Consider the following 15,111-nt stretch of genomic DNA (forward strand, 5'->3'; position numbering starts at 1 on the left):
AATAACTCCTGTGCCTATGTTAAAATAGGTTCTTTCCTTTTTAATTTCTTTGATAATAGCATTAGATTCAGTGAGAACATTAATGGTATCAAAATAAAAGAAGATTTTAAACTAAAGAATCAACTCTTTGCCGATAATATTTTACTAATAATAGGAAACATAGAAACTTCATTAGAACATATAATTAGTTCTATGAGTCATTTTGGAGAAATATTGAACTTAAGATTTAATCATAATAGAACAAGTATATTATTAATTAATAAAACATTTTAAAACTTCATACAAACATATTCTAACTTCAATTGGAATAGCAATCAAATTAAATATCTTGGTATAACCATTGTCTGATAGTAAAGAAATGATACAAACATTTAACAGCTTGTTGATAAAATGTTAAGTTTAGTCAGAAATTGGAACAAATACTTCTTTACCATGGAAGAACAATTAATGCTTATTAAGATGGTAATGCTCCCTAAAATATTGTTTGCCTTACAATCTTTAGTATTAACTCTACCAAAAAATGATGAAGAAGGTAATACTATTCTACTTAATTTTTTTGGCAACCTGATAAACTAAGAGTTTCCTTTGAATGGCACAGTAAATATTGGGATAATGGTGGAATAGGATTCCCTGATATTCAATTTTATGTTACTTCAACAATTGTAAAAGTTATAGCATTGTGAATAAATTCATCTTATGATTCAAAATGGAAACAAATACATCAATAAATATTATTAATAAATAATAAATATATCACAACCAGTCATAAACAAATATTCCCTAATAGTTTTATCTGGTTATTAAAAGATTTTTGAGTAAATGGAATTACACCCTCTTCTCAAGTTCCCTTTTTAAATAACATAATTTTCTCTTTCCAAAATTTCACATATTCTAACCATTGTATTAAAGACTTAATATTTTGTATGCTTCAGTTTGCATATACAAATGACTGCTTATAAACTCATAACTTCAAGAAAATGCTTGTATTGAAACAACAAAGTATTTAGTTTAATGGCATACATTCTTAAATGTTAAAAAAAACAAGTAATCTCCGTGGTATCCCCGAAGTCTCAAAACAACCCACTAAAGTGTAGTGGGTCTAAAAACAAAACAGTGTAAGAAACTTCTCTGTGTGGAAGATTTTCAGTCCATATATTTCTAGTTAATCACTGTATATTAATCAGATCAGATAATAATAGTAAAAGTAGCGAACGTAAACTCGTCAAGTCAAAAAGTAATAATAGAAAATATATAATTCTACAGCATTACTAAGTATTCGAAAGTAATCCAAGCAAGGCAGGCAGTCTGTTTCCAGTTGAAAATCCTTTATTAAGTATACAGACAAGCGATCCAAGTAAAACAAAAATAGAGTAATAATTTCATCACAAGCTTTCTAAATATATATATATACTTTTTATCAGGCATGGGAGTGGTTTATTGTGCTGTAAAACAAAGTGTTATTGGTACATATGTTAAATTCACATCCCTTCCCCCATCAGTGTGACATTCGAGCTGGTCCTGCCCTACCTAGTAGCTGTCATAATAATATATAGCCCTAATGTACTTTAATGGTACATCTTATTTAACCAAATTATTAAGTAGATTATTAAGTCTGTGATTTTATACAAGGCAATATACTACATGGCTGGAAATATATCAACCTTAGTTCATTTTGCGATCAGAAATTATATATAAATATATACATATATATTTTGCATGTAAAAATCAATTGCATTAAAGACCCTTCAGTCCTCCTATAAGTCATCTCACTATGGTGGCACATATAATTTAAATAAGAAAATTATCAGTATTTTTGACTTATAAGGAATATATGAATTAACTGCCTGATCAAATTGGGATTTATTAACACCACAGTATATGTTAAATTATATTACTATAGCACTGATGACCAAATTTAAAATGATTTTTGCATATTTCTTGAAATTCACTTACCTATTCCCTGGAATATCTTTACACCATCATAAAACCACCAGGTCCATTCCTAGGCAACCTTTACCTTACCTCAACTATGTATGTAGACATAAAAGCACATACATGTTGGTCTGAGACATCCCCACAAAATGTGCTGCCTTGTCCCTACAGTATCTAAAGCTCTACACTTAGCAAAAAATGGGTGACTGCATACCAATATATGTCCCTGAAGAATGACAGAATATACCTGGCTTTGATCCTTCCCTTATCATACTAGCTAAACCTCAATGACCTGGGTTCAGTCTTGAATCTAGATTATCAGCAAAATCTGGTGTTTGGTATTTCTTCCTTCTACACTACTAGTCTGACTTGGTGGAGTAGAACTTTGGCAATAATTAAGTTTATGAGAAGTGTCACACTTTTAGAACTTAAAGTGGTAGTGAAATAGTCATCAAAAGCAATAAATATGTAGAATAAAAAACAGTTCAACTTCTAATTAAATTGTAAGCGCTGTTTTAAGAGATCAGTAGTAAAGTTGTGGTAGTACAACACTATAAATCAATTACTATGAGTACCCAAAGATAGGTTTCTGTATTTTTTGCCTTTTAGTAGTGTTTAATCTGTCTAAATGCTCATAATAAAGTGGTATAACATATGCAGACAATAAGTGTGCATTCACAGAAACATTGTTGTAATTTGTACAAGAATTATACAGTCACATGAAAATGAACCACACCTCCTTGTCTCCTTGTTTTTGCTGAGAAACTGGCAGGGATGATGCAATTGTTTCTGAAATGCACACTAATGAAAGCTTTATGACAGGCATAGATCTTCAAAATTCAGCATGCAATTTCAGTTCTTCAGCATAAAAATAAAATGCAGGCTGTCATGATGTTCCATTACTGCAAGTGATCACTTTCCAAAGATTAAATGCAGTAGTCACTAGAACACTACAGATTACTATAAAGTAGCTGTCTCATCAAATAAACTTAAATGGGAAGTTCTAAAACATTACAACTGTATCCTGGTGTTGTCAGACTTTTTTGTAGGTATGGACCTCATCAATGTTGTAAATTGTCTTGCATTGATTGCTATGTCTTTTGGAGACTAAAGGAAAAGTATTCAGTTAACAGGAAGTCTTTTTGGCATCCCTACATGAAAATGCTGGAGGCTTCTTCCTGGTGTAATAATCGTGTGCGTGTGCCACAGTCCAGTAGTAGCTCCTTCTCTCGTGCCAGGCTGCGCCCAAGCTCTTTTCTCTTGTAGTTCCGGTATACCTTCAAAAATGCCAGGATGGCAAGAACTACCCAAACAGACCAAATACTCCATAGGCCAAACTGGAAGAAAATAGAAGTGTAAAATTAATAGTTTGTTTTTTTATTAGGTGAACTGGTCTGTAAAGACCTATTTATAAAAACAGCTAAAAAGTTCACACATTTTTCAACCTCTTGCAGTTATAATTTTTTTCCTCACAATTCAGCTTAACCCTTTATTGTATACTCTTTAACATGTTCACAGTCATGTGTCTCTGCATGCTCCTGCCATTTGTCTTTTTGCCCACTTCTTACAATAACTTTTTTTTGTCTGTCTAGTTATAAGGGAACTAACATATCTCAGCTTTTTTGTTTTTGTTGCTTTGATCAAGTTCATCTAAAACCTGACACTAATATGTCTATGCCACATATTTCTTTCTCTTTAGTCTGGCTGTGTTTTCTTCTTCTCTTAATGTTTCCTTGTGAAATGCTTAGCAGAACACATTTTCCCAGATAATGAATTTTAGTTTCATCTATTTACAAAGGAACAGTTTAGGTAAAAAATAGGCATTCAGTCATGATGATATATCAAGTCAATCTTTGTCAAAGCAAACAGAACACAATACCTCTGTTGTTCAGATGTTGCATGGGTTGTGCATTCAGTGTTACATGCAATTATGTTAAATTATGTTTAATGGATCCCTTTAAAGAAATTTCAGAGAAATAAAGGGATTGGTGAACAAAGACATTGCTTTAGAGTGACTAAAATAATGGAATTCTGTTTTCCCAAAATCAAATTTCAGGAATTATAATGGAGACTGTAAGTCTCATTTGCAGACACTGCAGTGATTTTATTATTATTTTTAAGTGTGATCTATAAACAAGAAAAACTAAAGCTGTTTTCCAGTATAGAACATAAATATAACAAATTGTCAACAATATTCTGCAGTAATATGACAAGGAAATAAAACACAGGTTGTAGCCTATAATGTCATGCTGTGTATTTTTACTTGGTAGCACTGTAATTATCTAAATTAGGACTGTCTAATGTCATTAAACTTGAAAATCAACAGCTGAAAAGCTTTTTGAGAGAACCAGGTTTCTAATTAAAAAAGTGTGAATTCTGTCATTAAATTGTTCTTTACAGTTTTGAATCTGCGCGTTCCATTTTTAATATATCTGTATCTGCATTTTTCATATTCTCACTTTAAGATTTTATTATGGACTACTTTTCTTTGAGTCCTGCTTTCAGAATTGTGCAATTTTACCTGAATTATTAAAATAGCATTCACGTTAATACCATATTACTGAAATCTTCATTAGATGTTCTGATAAGTTTTCAGAAGCTCATTAGTATGTGCTGCCCTGTCTCAATTCATAAGGTGATAAGCAATGTTTATGGATTTGAGTAACCAGAATAACTGGTCTAAATATTGCTTTACAGTTCGTGGTGATGGTAGAACTTCTAACAGTCCTCATCAGGACTACTGCTTTAATTTAAGAGGAATCGCAAACATTGGGTATGTAAACATTCATTACACATATCTTACTTGATTTATTGCTCTTGTATATGCAGAAATAAATGAAGAACAGTTTTTGCATCAACTCTTGTTAATCACTTAAACATTCACAAACTGATTTATTAAAGCAGTCATGTCTTCAGGATGCTTATTTTCTGATAACAACAGTAGTGAATTAGGTTATTCTAAGCCTATTTTCAGATGAAACTTAATCTAGGAGTTTGTAAGGCTTACAACAGAACAGCACAAGATGGCAGGCAACAGCTTTGTGTAAATTCACATAGTATTATGATTTATTGTTGATAATGGATATTTTTCTGAATTATCAGACATAATAAAAACTATATATGAAATCAACTATTAAAAGTAGGACATTTTGGTGGGGAATACTACACAGAGTTAAGGGATGGATGCAAGAAAGAAAACACAATTTGGTAATGTTGCTGTTTGTCTTTCGGCTTTTCACAGTTAGGGGTCGCCACAGTGGAACTCAGGTCTGCTAATGATTGGCAGTAGATTTTCACAAACGCCGAGGTGCCAGCTTGACGTTCAACCTTCAATGAAAGCACGCCCCATTTACTCATGTCTTTTGAACGCCCACTCAACCGCAGGGAGGACATGCAGAATATATCATATTCATTATAACAGACAACTGCAATGCAACAAACACAAATAAAAAAAGTTATAGCAATTAGCAAATACTGAGCATGAAGCAAGATGAACATACAGATATGAAGGAGAGGTAGTAGAAAAGAAAGAAGAGAAGATAAGAGAAGAGAAGAGAAGAGAAGAGAAAGACACAAGGACCTGAAATGATAACAATGAGATGGTGCTTCTCTGAAACGGTAACAAGGGGAGGACATGGAGACAGAAAGAGGGTAACAGTGAGAGAAAAAAATGGGGCAGCCAAATAGTGAGAGATATAAAGGAGATAGGGCATTGATATGGGGAGTGACACTCACAGCCACTGAAGAGACAAGTGTGACCCTAGAGTTCTTAGGTGAAGCCTTTGGAGTGGAGTGGAGTGGTGCTTTACCTTCTCAACAACATCTTCCCAAAGTCTAGCACAAAGGCCAGAAAGGGATACATGCAGCAGAGAAAAAAACTGGAACATGGTGCCTAACTGGAAGTGTTAATTGTAGAGAAGCCAAGGCACATAAGGGTGCAATCTGTATTATTATAATTTCTGCTGGGCAAGAGTTTAAGGGCATGATCCCAAGGGTGGTAAGTCAGAGCAAGTCATCCTACACATTACAATGGCCTATGTGAAAGATCCAAATGTTAAACAACACAAAATATTGTAGTTGGTGTCCCACAGTGGTGTCAAGCCTGTTTTTGTGGCCCCATTGTAGTGTAGTGCAATTGGTATCATATTCAGACTCTAATATGGCTTAATTTGGTTTAGTCTAAGATCTCTATCCTCCTTTCCAGGGGAAGTATGAAAAAAGAATTGAAAATTAAAGGCCCAAATAGTATGCATTCAAAACAAGTACTTATGGGTAAGAGTCAGATCACATGGGAATGAATCATTCATTGATAAGAGGAAAATGAAGTACATGGAAAATTCTGCTGTGCATTTATTTCTTCCTACAAGCTTACTAAAGCTGTTTCAATATTTTATGTTTTTCATTTCTGTTTTCATAGCATGCTGTTTTCTGTGATGTCTTCTACAATGACATTTGTTTAAGGCAGTGAATTTACTTCTGGCAAGAAAGATTCTTTAAGTGTCTCAAAAAGAAGTCAGACAAGAAATACATGACTGAATCAACTAAAGCAGAAAAAAATAAACAGGTTATCCATGAAAGAGATGAATCTGTAAGAAGGAGAAAATATTGTTTCCCTACAGAATCTTGATGTGTTCACCTTTTGGTCTTAACCTCTGAGGAAGGCAGAATTACTTTATCTTTCCCAGACACATGGAAATGCAGCTGATCTCCTTAATGCCATTAGATGTCAACCGATGACAGTGCCCTTTGAAATGCTCTGGTAAACAAATACCTTTTTCTATTCCACTGTCTGAACAGATATCGCACTCATTGAAGATTATATTAGAAATGAAGGAAGTATATAAGATAGATGATTTTTTTGGTATAGAGGCTGTGGTCACTCCAGGTAGCAGAACATACAGAATGTCCAACTCCCCAGCTCTTACTATTTCTATTGATGAAAAAAGTGATACCAGAAATTAGATCTGCCTCCAAAGAAAAAAAAAATCGAGGACTGGTGTGAGTTCTTTTTGGGACTGATGCATGGCTGAGTTCAGGCTTCAGTAAGGCAGACCTATGTCTGTACCAGTGAAGGATCCATCTGGAAACAAAGCATATTTTGATGTTCATCATTATTCTCCCCCGGAAAATTACTCAGGCAAAGAACATTCCTCTTATTATTCATGCTCAAATGTTCAGTACTAAATCTAAATGAAACAATAAATAATTGTTTCTTCACTGAAAAGGATGTATATGCAATGCTTATGATATAAGCCTAGCCAAAAAGGTACCCTGGCTTTCGCCACCTAAGAAATTATTTTCCTGTGCCCCTGTTGAGTAGAGCCACAGAGGTGATCCTTGGTGTGAATTTCCTATTTCCCATCCTATCATCAAGATTTTTCTTGAAGAGTGCTAATGAGGAGCTTTGTTTGAAATAGACAGGGAGTTTGTTCCAGAGTATGGGAAGTCTCTGGGACAGGAATCTATCCCTCCAGCATGTTCTGTTTATTGTGGTGACAAGTTTTAGATCCCTAGAGCGTATAGCTTGGAGGGATTGGGATTTCTTTAAGTTGAGCATGTCCAACAGGTCTGGGTTTGACATAGCTTTGTATGTTAGGCAGAGATCGCCTCTAAGTAGGCGATATGCGATGGAGTAAAGCTGGAGTTTTTTGAGACGGTGTGCATAGGGCATCTGTTTGAGGCCGGTAATCCTCTATGTGAGGTATTTATGTTGCCTTTAAAGTTGTTGTAGATGTCTTGTGAGGTATATACCAATAGGGGTGTTGTACTCTATAATGGGTCTAATGAGTGACGAGTAGAGGGGAACAATGACCTCTTTTTTCCTGGATGAGAAACCTTTTATGATGAGGTGTGCCACGTAGAAGGCTTTCCTGACTACTGTGGTGATGTGATTATCAAAAGAGAGACTATTGTCCACCTGTGTCCCAAGGTCTCTTATCAAACTTTCGGTGTTAAGCAGACTATCACCTATGTGGTAGCTCATGGGTACAGAGTTTTTACCAAAGGGGATGACAATGCATTTTTTGGCACTGAGCTTGAGGTCATGGCTTTGACACCAGGTATCTGTCTCAGTGAGGCCCTTTTGTAGGATGTCCACATTGTTAGGAGTTTCGATTATGGCTCCTAGTTGCAGTCAACTGCGAACTTCATTAGCCAAATAACTTCTGTGTTAGCCTGTACTTCAGAAAAGTAGATACCAAACAGGAGAAGACCCAGCACTGAACCCTGTGGTACTCCACTTGTCACTGGCCTGAAGTCGGATTTGGAATCTGCTACTTTCACAGTATGGGTTCTGTCAGTGAGTCAGTTGGCAACCCATATTGTGACATAGGGATTTATACCTAGTTTAGTGACTTTATCTATAATTCCAGAGTGGGGGATGGTGTAAAAAGCCTTGGCGAGATCTAGATAGGCTGTGTGAACCACCTTACCCTCGTCTACAGCTTTGGTGACTGCTTTAAAGAAGTCTATCAGGTTTAGGAGACATGATCTGCCTTTTACAAACCCGAACTGGGTGGTGTCCAGAGTTTGGAGATTACCAATGTTTTTGTTTATAAGTTGCATAATGATATGTTCCATGGCCTTGCAGACAAGGCTTGTTAGGCTAATGGGGCTGTAGTTCCCGGGGTCCGTTGTGGCTCCCCCTTTGTGGAGTGGGATAACCGTTGCTGTGCGGCATTCAGTGGGCACAAAGCCTGAGGTGAGGCTATGATTGAACATGGTGCTTATGTGGGGTGCCAGTTCATTCTGTAGTTTGTGTAGAATGCAGCCTGGGATGTTGTCAGGTCCCATGGGTGCCGTGTTCTTGGCTTTGGAGAGTGTGTTTTTTACCTGTTGAGCAGTGATTACAGGAACTTTGCATTCTTCTGGTATAGAGATAAGCCCTTTAGGGGGTGAGAGGGGGGTAAAGTTAGCACTTAACCTATCTGCAAGGATGTTGGCAATATCAGTTGGTTCTGCATATTTAGTGCCATTGTACTGTAACTCAGAGCAGATCTGAGTGTTGCCATTGAGATTCTTGACATAGCTATAGAATGCTTTGTGGTTGTCTTTAGAATCAGTGGTGATTTTGTTTTCATAACTAGCTTTGGAGGATTTTATGAGGGATCTCAACTTTTTACTGAGGCTGACCAGGGAGTTCCTCCAATCATGGGATTTTACTCTTTTTTGCAGCAGTTTCTTTCTCCTGTTGTAGAGTTTGTTTATGGCAGGGGACCTGTTATGGTGTTGAATTTGTCATTTGAACCTTGCCTAAAAAAGGCACTATAGGGGTGGCAAGAGCCTTAGCCAGTATCCAGAATCCCAAGGGAGACAGGTGCAGGCCATCTCTGGCAAAGCATTGTGGTCTGTCGATCATGTCATTCCAGGCTGACAGATACTGGATCCCCCGAGAATGACACCAGATGCTTAGCCAATTGTTGAATTCAATCATTTTGTCCTTGTACTGTGGTATCATTCTGGATGATGACAGGATGCTACTCAGGGCTAGGTTCATACCTGTCTGGGCTACAAGATCAGAGAGCTCCTCCATGTCTCTTTTCATGTAGTCCAGGGAGGTACGTTCCAGGCCATTCACACCAACATGGACAATGACAGAGTCATATTTGTACTTGTTGTGGAGTGACCTGAGTGTGTGCATTATGTGATGGATCCTGACACCTGACAGGCAGCTGACAGTAACATTTTCCTTGTTTAGCCTGGTGAGTGGAACATCAGCGTGCCTGACTATAGAGTCACCTATGACTAGAGTGTTGAGTACGTTGTTATGTCTTATGCGCTGTGGTTGAGTGGCACACTGAGTTTGTGTGCTATGTGTCATTTGGGTTGTGTTGTGAGGTGGAGGTTGCTTGCGTTTCTGCTTTGGAGGTCTCTGTTGCTTGAGCAGATTTTTATTGAGAGCCTCTGTGAATGTAGGTATGTGTTTTGTATTGCTATATGTGTGTTTTGGTGGTGTAGGTTTTAAGGGACTATGTGATGAGTGTGGTGTAGTGCAAGTGTTTATCTTCTCCTCTTGAATGTCTAGTCCATATTAACATTCAACACTACAACCTGTGAGAGATGCACTTATATAGCATATTGGGTGAAGAGAGCTTTGCTTCCATTTTGGCTATATAAGTGCATCTCTCACAGGTTGTAGTGTTGGGTGGTAGGAGGAGAGGGTTGTCTGTATACATGAGGCAATTTCTGAAGAAGATAACAGGTGTGACAGACATGCCATAACATTAAATGATGTAACTATGAGGAGAAAACATTGTAATAGTACATTTCTCTTCCACCTTCCCTCTAATCTAATTGGCATTAATTATGTCCTAGAACACTGAAAACTGTGTTTTTATTTTTTTTTTCAGAGAGCTGGCTTTCGGGAGTTAACAATTCTGAGAATTGCCATTTAACCACTCATAGTGGAACCCTGTTATAAATTGTGCAGTGTATATTGCCAGTAATTTTATGCAATATACAAATAATCTTGCTGCTTTACAAAATCAGCTGATGAGTCTCCTGATCTTTTCAGTTCCAAATTATCACACTTTACATCAGTAAATCTTCTGTGCTGACTTAGGATACTCTAGTAGTTTCACTATAATAACTATAAGTTATTTATGAAAAAATACCATAGTATGTATTACACTAATACTATAGGCTAAAATATGAGTTTATAATGCTTGTAATATATTGGACTATTTTTTTTTTATTTCACATTTGTTACTCAGGGTAGTCTAACTGGGTATGAGACCCCCTTTTCAGTGGCGATCCTGGGTGAAAAGCTTCACATGACAATAAAAATTACAGTAAACTGCAAATGCTCCTCATGGCAATAGCAATAATAAGTCAGAGTATACATGGTACATACATGAACTAAAATATAAAATTAAAGTTATTACTCATAAAATTCAAGTCTATATATTTACATTGTATTTTTTCCATTTTGCATTTAATTATTTATGAGAAATTTTGTGCTCGGTAAAACCTGGGGATATGCATTGGTGGATCCAGGATTGACTTAGATGGCATTTGTGATCTATTTTAAAAGTCTGTTGTTGTTTAGTTTGCTTGAGGAGAGAGAGAGAGTTCTAAAGCTTAGAGACATAGCTGGAGTAGAGTACACCTTCCACTTGATTTTGATGTTTGCTTATAGTAAGTAACGATTTATCATGATAAATTAGATTTCTGGTTGGATTATAATAGTGTATCATAGATTTAAGGGGTGGGCATTTTTCTGGGCTGTGTATTAAATTATGTATGACTGAAAGCTGGTATTGGGTAGTTCAATCCAGTTTTGTAGTTTGAGGGCTTGGCAGAGGTGGGTATGAAAAAAGGAGTTTATGGTAAGTTTTTGATTTTGTTATAACATTGTTTGAGGTTTTGTTCTCTGGGGTGATGGTAGGTTTGTGAAGATTTGAGAAGTGTATAGTAGTGTGGGTAGTAAGTGTTTTTGCAACAGTTTCTTTGAGTTTATCTGTAAGGTTTGGCTTAGTCCTATACAGTAGGTTGAGATTTTGGTTTGTCTCTGTGACTCTTATTTGGATGTTGGGATCAGTTTCATGTTATCATCTATTGTAACTTCAAGAAGTTAAGTGAAAGGTGCAAGTTCAATGTTATTGCTGTTGGATGACAAAATGTTAAACTGGTCCATACTTTGTGAATGTGATTTAGCAGTAAAGGGTTATAGGTGTGTGTTATGGAGTAAATGTGTATGAAGGAAGGAAGAAAGTTTTAGTTTTGTATATGGAAAGGCAGAGCTATGTTGTATGAGTCAGTATTGTAGTTACATATAGACAGATACAGGAAGAAATGAGAATGGTAATGAAAACTGAGGACCTTAGATATAAAGAGTGATGTTATTTAGGTTGCAGAGGAGATGTGTAGGGGTGAAGAATGAAGTGCTGCAATTGTTCATTCAGATGGGAAGTGTTGTGGTAAACTATGTAGAAGCAAGTTGCAGTGTTGTGGTGGGCAGGGTCAGTTGACTGATTTTAGATATGATTGGTTGTATGTATATAAATGTAGATGAAGAAGAGGTGGGTGGGAATTGGTGATAGGGTAGGGAAGCAAAGGGGTGAGGCTTTTCTGGTAACATGATACAGAGTAGCAAGAAAAACTGTCATAAAACTAAGTGAAGCAGAAGGAATGTGACTTAACATACTAGAATGCAGGTTAAGAAAAAAGCTCAAGGTTACAAGGAACTGTCATAAAGTTTCAGTACTCACCTGTAAGTAATATTCCCTGCTGAAAGCTGATTATTTTTAACCAAATTTTCTTAATCTTTATAATTTCAGTTTTTGTCAAATATAAAAGCATGCCAGCATAATCCTCCTCCCATGCCAGTGACCCCATACTACCACTAATCTACAATTGTTATCCTTTCCCCCACTTCTCTCACACTATCTAGCAATTAATATAGGTATTTCCCTTTTCCTTTGTCTTTGATACTCTGCTGAATAGCCATACTGAAATCCTTTTTATCAAATTCACATGCTCACTTATTTCCAAATGTATCTCCTATACAACTGCTATTTATACTTTGCATTTCTCAATATAATAAAATACGCTTACCTTTTGTCTATACCTGTGAGGATATTCACATTTCAAAATAACATGGCTAGTGCAGACATTATGATAAGAAGTTATTATTCTCACCTATTGTCTATATTATAGATTTTTTAAATACATAAGTTTCAGCTTTTGTGTTATATGCACCTACTACTGTTTGGCAGGTTGATATTTTATACAGTTATTTCTTGTCATCTCCATTTGAACCTAAGTCACATTTTACATGACTTTTTGTTTTAATGAAAGCCCTTAAACAAAAAAAAAAATATTTAAACATACCCCTAGAACACCCCAGAACCTATTAACTTAAAACAATCACAGAAGACTATGTACATCTTCAAATAATGAAGCATAAGCCTCCTGATAGGTATGATTGTTCCAAATTGACAGCTGCACCTATTGGTATTACCTAACCTAAAATTAAGGTTATCCATTATAAGGTGCATGTGACAGCCTGTGCTCCTACTTACAGTAACTGCTGTTTGTTCTTCCCTTATCTTTTTTCCCTTCCAGATGTGAAAAACAGTTTGTATGCCTTTATAAAACATTAACTTCTAGCCTTAAATAGAAGGTGTTCTGGCTTTTCTTGCTTGCATCTGTAGTCTACTTGTCTCCATGGAAACATAAGAACAACATGTACAGCTGCCTTCAGGTGCAGGCTTCTCTACTCACACTAAACATTTGTTTGTTAAAGGAACACTTTTTATTACATTCAGTATTTTCTTATTTAATTGCTTACAAAAAATTATTAAATTAAGCCAAGGGCCTTAATCCAAACATTTACCTATGTAAAAGTAAGAGAAAACATATAAACTCTACATATATTATAATCTGTGCACATTTACACCCCACCTCCACCTCAACAACCCAAGGCTACATGATACTAACTTAAACATGCTTTTGTCCAACATTTCTTCTATTTTTACACTGTAATGCCTGCATTTCTTAAAACTATAAAAGAAGAAAAGAGGTTCTTATTTACTTTAATATCTTTATCACATATAACAATAACTGAAAATGTTTTACTATATAACATAAAAATTAAATCATGAAAAGTTTTATACAAATACTGTAAAGAACAAAAAATGTTTTACTGACTGTTACTTGCTTCTTTCTTTTTAGTGTCCTTCAAAATATTAATGATATGAAGTGAGGTATATGCTTTTCAGTGCCCCACAAGTTTAACAAAGTCAACAAAAGTCAAATCTTTCCATTTTTCTTGTAAGGCCATCTTTTACAAATGTGACTAATGTTGTATAATCTCATATTTTTCACTAATTTCAGTGTTGGTGGTGTTCTTCCTGTTCAACTCCATCTCACAACCTCAGACAATGGTTCATGTCCAAGTTATTCCTGATTCTTTTAGTCAACTCCTTTTTTTCTGTTCTCATGCATTTTATTTTGGAACATTGGAAAATGTTTCACTGGCAAAGTTTCTCTATATGCTTTATTATCAGAGGAATGAAAAGCAGAGCTTCCTTATGTTTGTTGGCTAACTTTTTCTTGAACATACTTTTATATTTCCTCCTTAGCTTGCTCTGCATAAAGAAATTAATTACTTTGATCCCTCAGGAAAAATATTCTGAAGACTACTAGATATAGCAGCTTGAGTCTCACAATTTCCTCTCATCATTCCATGACTGCTATTTGCATCTTTTCTCTCTTGTGTACAGTGAATAATCATTTTCATAAACACTCTACTGTCTCCAATTTTTAATACTTTGCCCTTCTACCACAGTTTTGCCATGATCATTTCTTTCTGCTAGTATGATTGCATCTTTACTAATAAAAGTATTGGCTGCTTTCTCATGGCCTGGTTTGGAGAATACACATGATCTGCCCTTTCAGGTATCAAATCCTGCTGTGGAATACCAGTCCAGTTTCTTATTTGTGCATTCATAAAATTGATACAGTCTGTTACTTCCAGTTTCTCTGATAAGGCAGGAAATATCAGGTCTTCCTTGTGTGCTCTGTCTTCTAACTATGCCATTTTTTTTGGAACAGCTCTTCTTGAGCAGTCTCTTTCTCAGCCAGTCTTTTCTTCATTTCAGCCTCTGATTTTTGCAGCTTCATCAGTTCATCTGAATAGCTGATTAAAGCTTCTTCCATTTACAGCCTTTTGATATTTGAGTTGAGATACTCCTTCAATGTTTTATTTATTTTAATTAGCTCTGAGCACATTTGATTTATTTTTCCTCTAGAATACTGGAAGCCATGTCTTGTACCAAAGCTGGAGCTTGAACTGCTTTTTGCTGAACAACTGCAGAATTCTACCTAGTCAGTGTTCTCTCTTCACCTTTTCTAGTCGATTTTCTTTCAAGCTCTCTATGCTGGCATCCAGGCAGTGTGCTTACTAGCCAGTAATTGAATTTAATAAAACTGGCAGATTTACTGGCCTTTATCTGTCAGTTTCTTTTTTCACAGTGGGGGAGCTGAAATAAAGCTATTGATCAGTGTGTAGCCATCTTGGAAGTTGATCATCAGTGTTACTGAGAATAAAGTTCAAACAAACTTTACAACTCCACAGTCTTTACTCCAACGTATTTTGTTATTTTATGCAGACTGATACCAATACCTAATTTGTAGCAATACCTAATTTGGATTGTTTTGTGCAATTTTGGAGACGTC

At 35.8% G+C, this 15,111-nt stretch overlaps 1 protein-coding gene across 1 annotated transcript in view; it reads right to left on the reverse strand.

Moving 5' to 3' along the window:
- Positions 1 to 1,632: 1,632 nt before the first annotated feature.
- Positions 1,633 to 15,111, reverse strand: part of LOC122805473 (transmembrane protein 179-like) — a 215,152-nt gene continuing 201,673 nt past the window's right edge. Inside the window, exon 4 of the mRNA XM_044075656.1 lies at positions 1,633 to 3,269. Coding sequence (XP_043931591.1) covers positions 3,084 to 3,269 — 186 coding nt within the window. The 3' untranslated portion in view covers positions 1,633 to 3,083. The remainder of the gene's footprint in view (positions 3,270 to 15,111) is intronic.

Source organism: Protopterus annectens, chromosome 6.part1 (assembly GCF_019279795.1).
Source record: "Protopterus annectens isolate FY-2018-M chromosome 6.part1, PAN1.0, whole genome shotgun sequence".
In the NCBI taxonomy this organism is placed as follows: Eukaryota; Metazoa; Chordata; order Ceratodontiformes; family Protopteridae; genus Protopterus; species Protopterus annectens.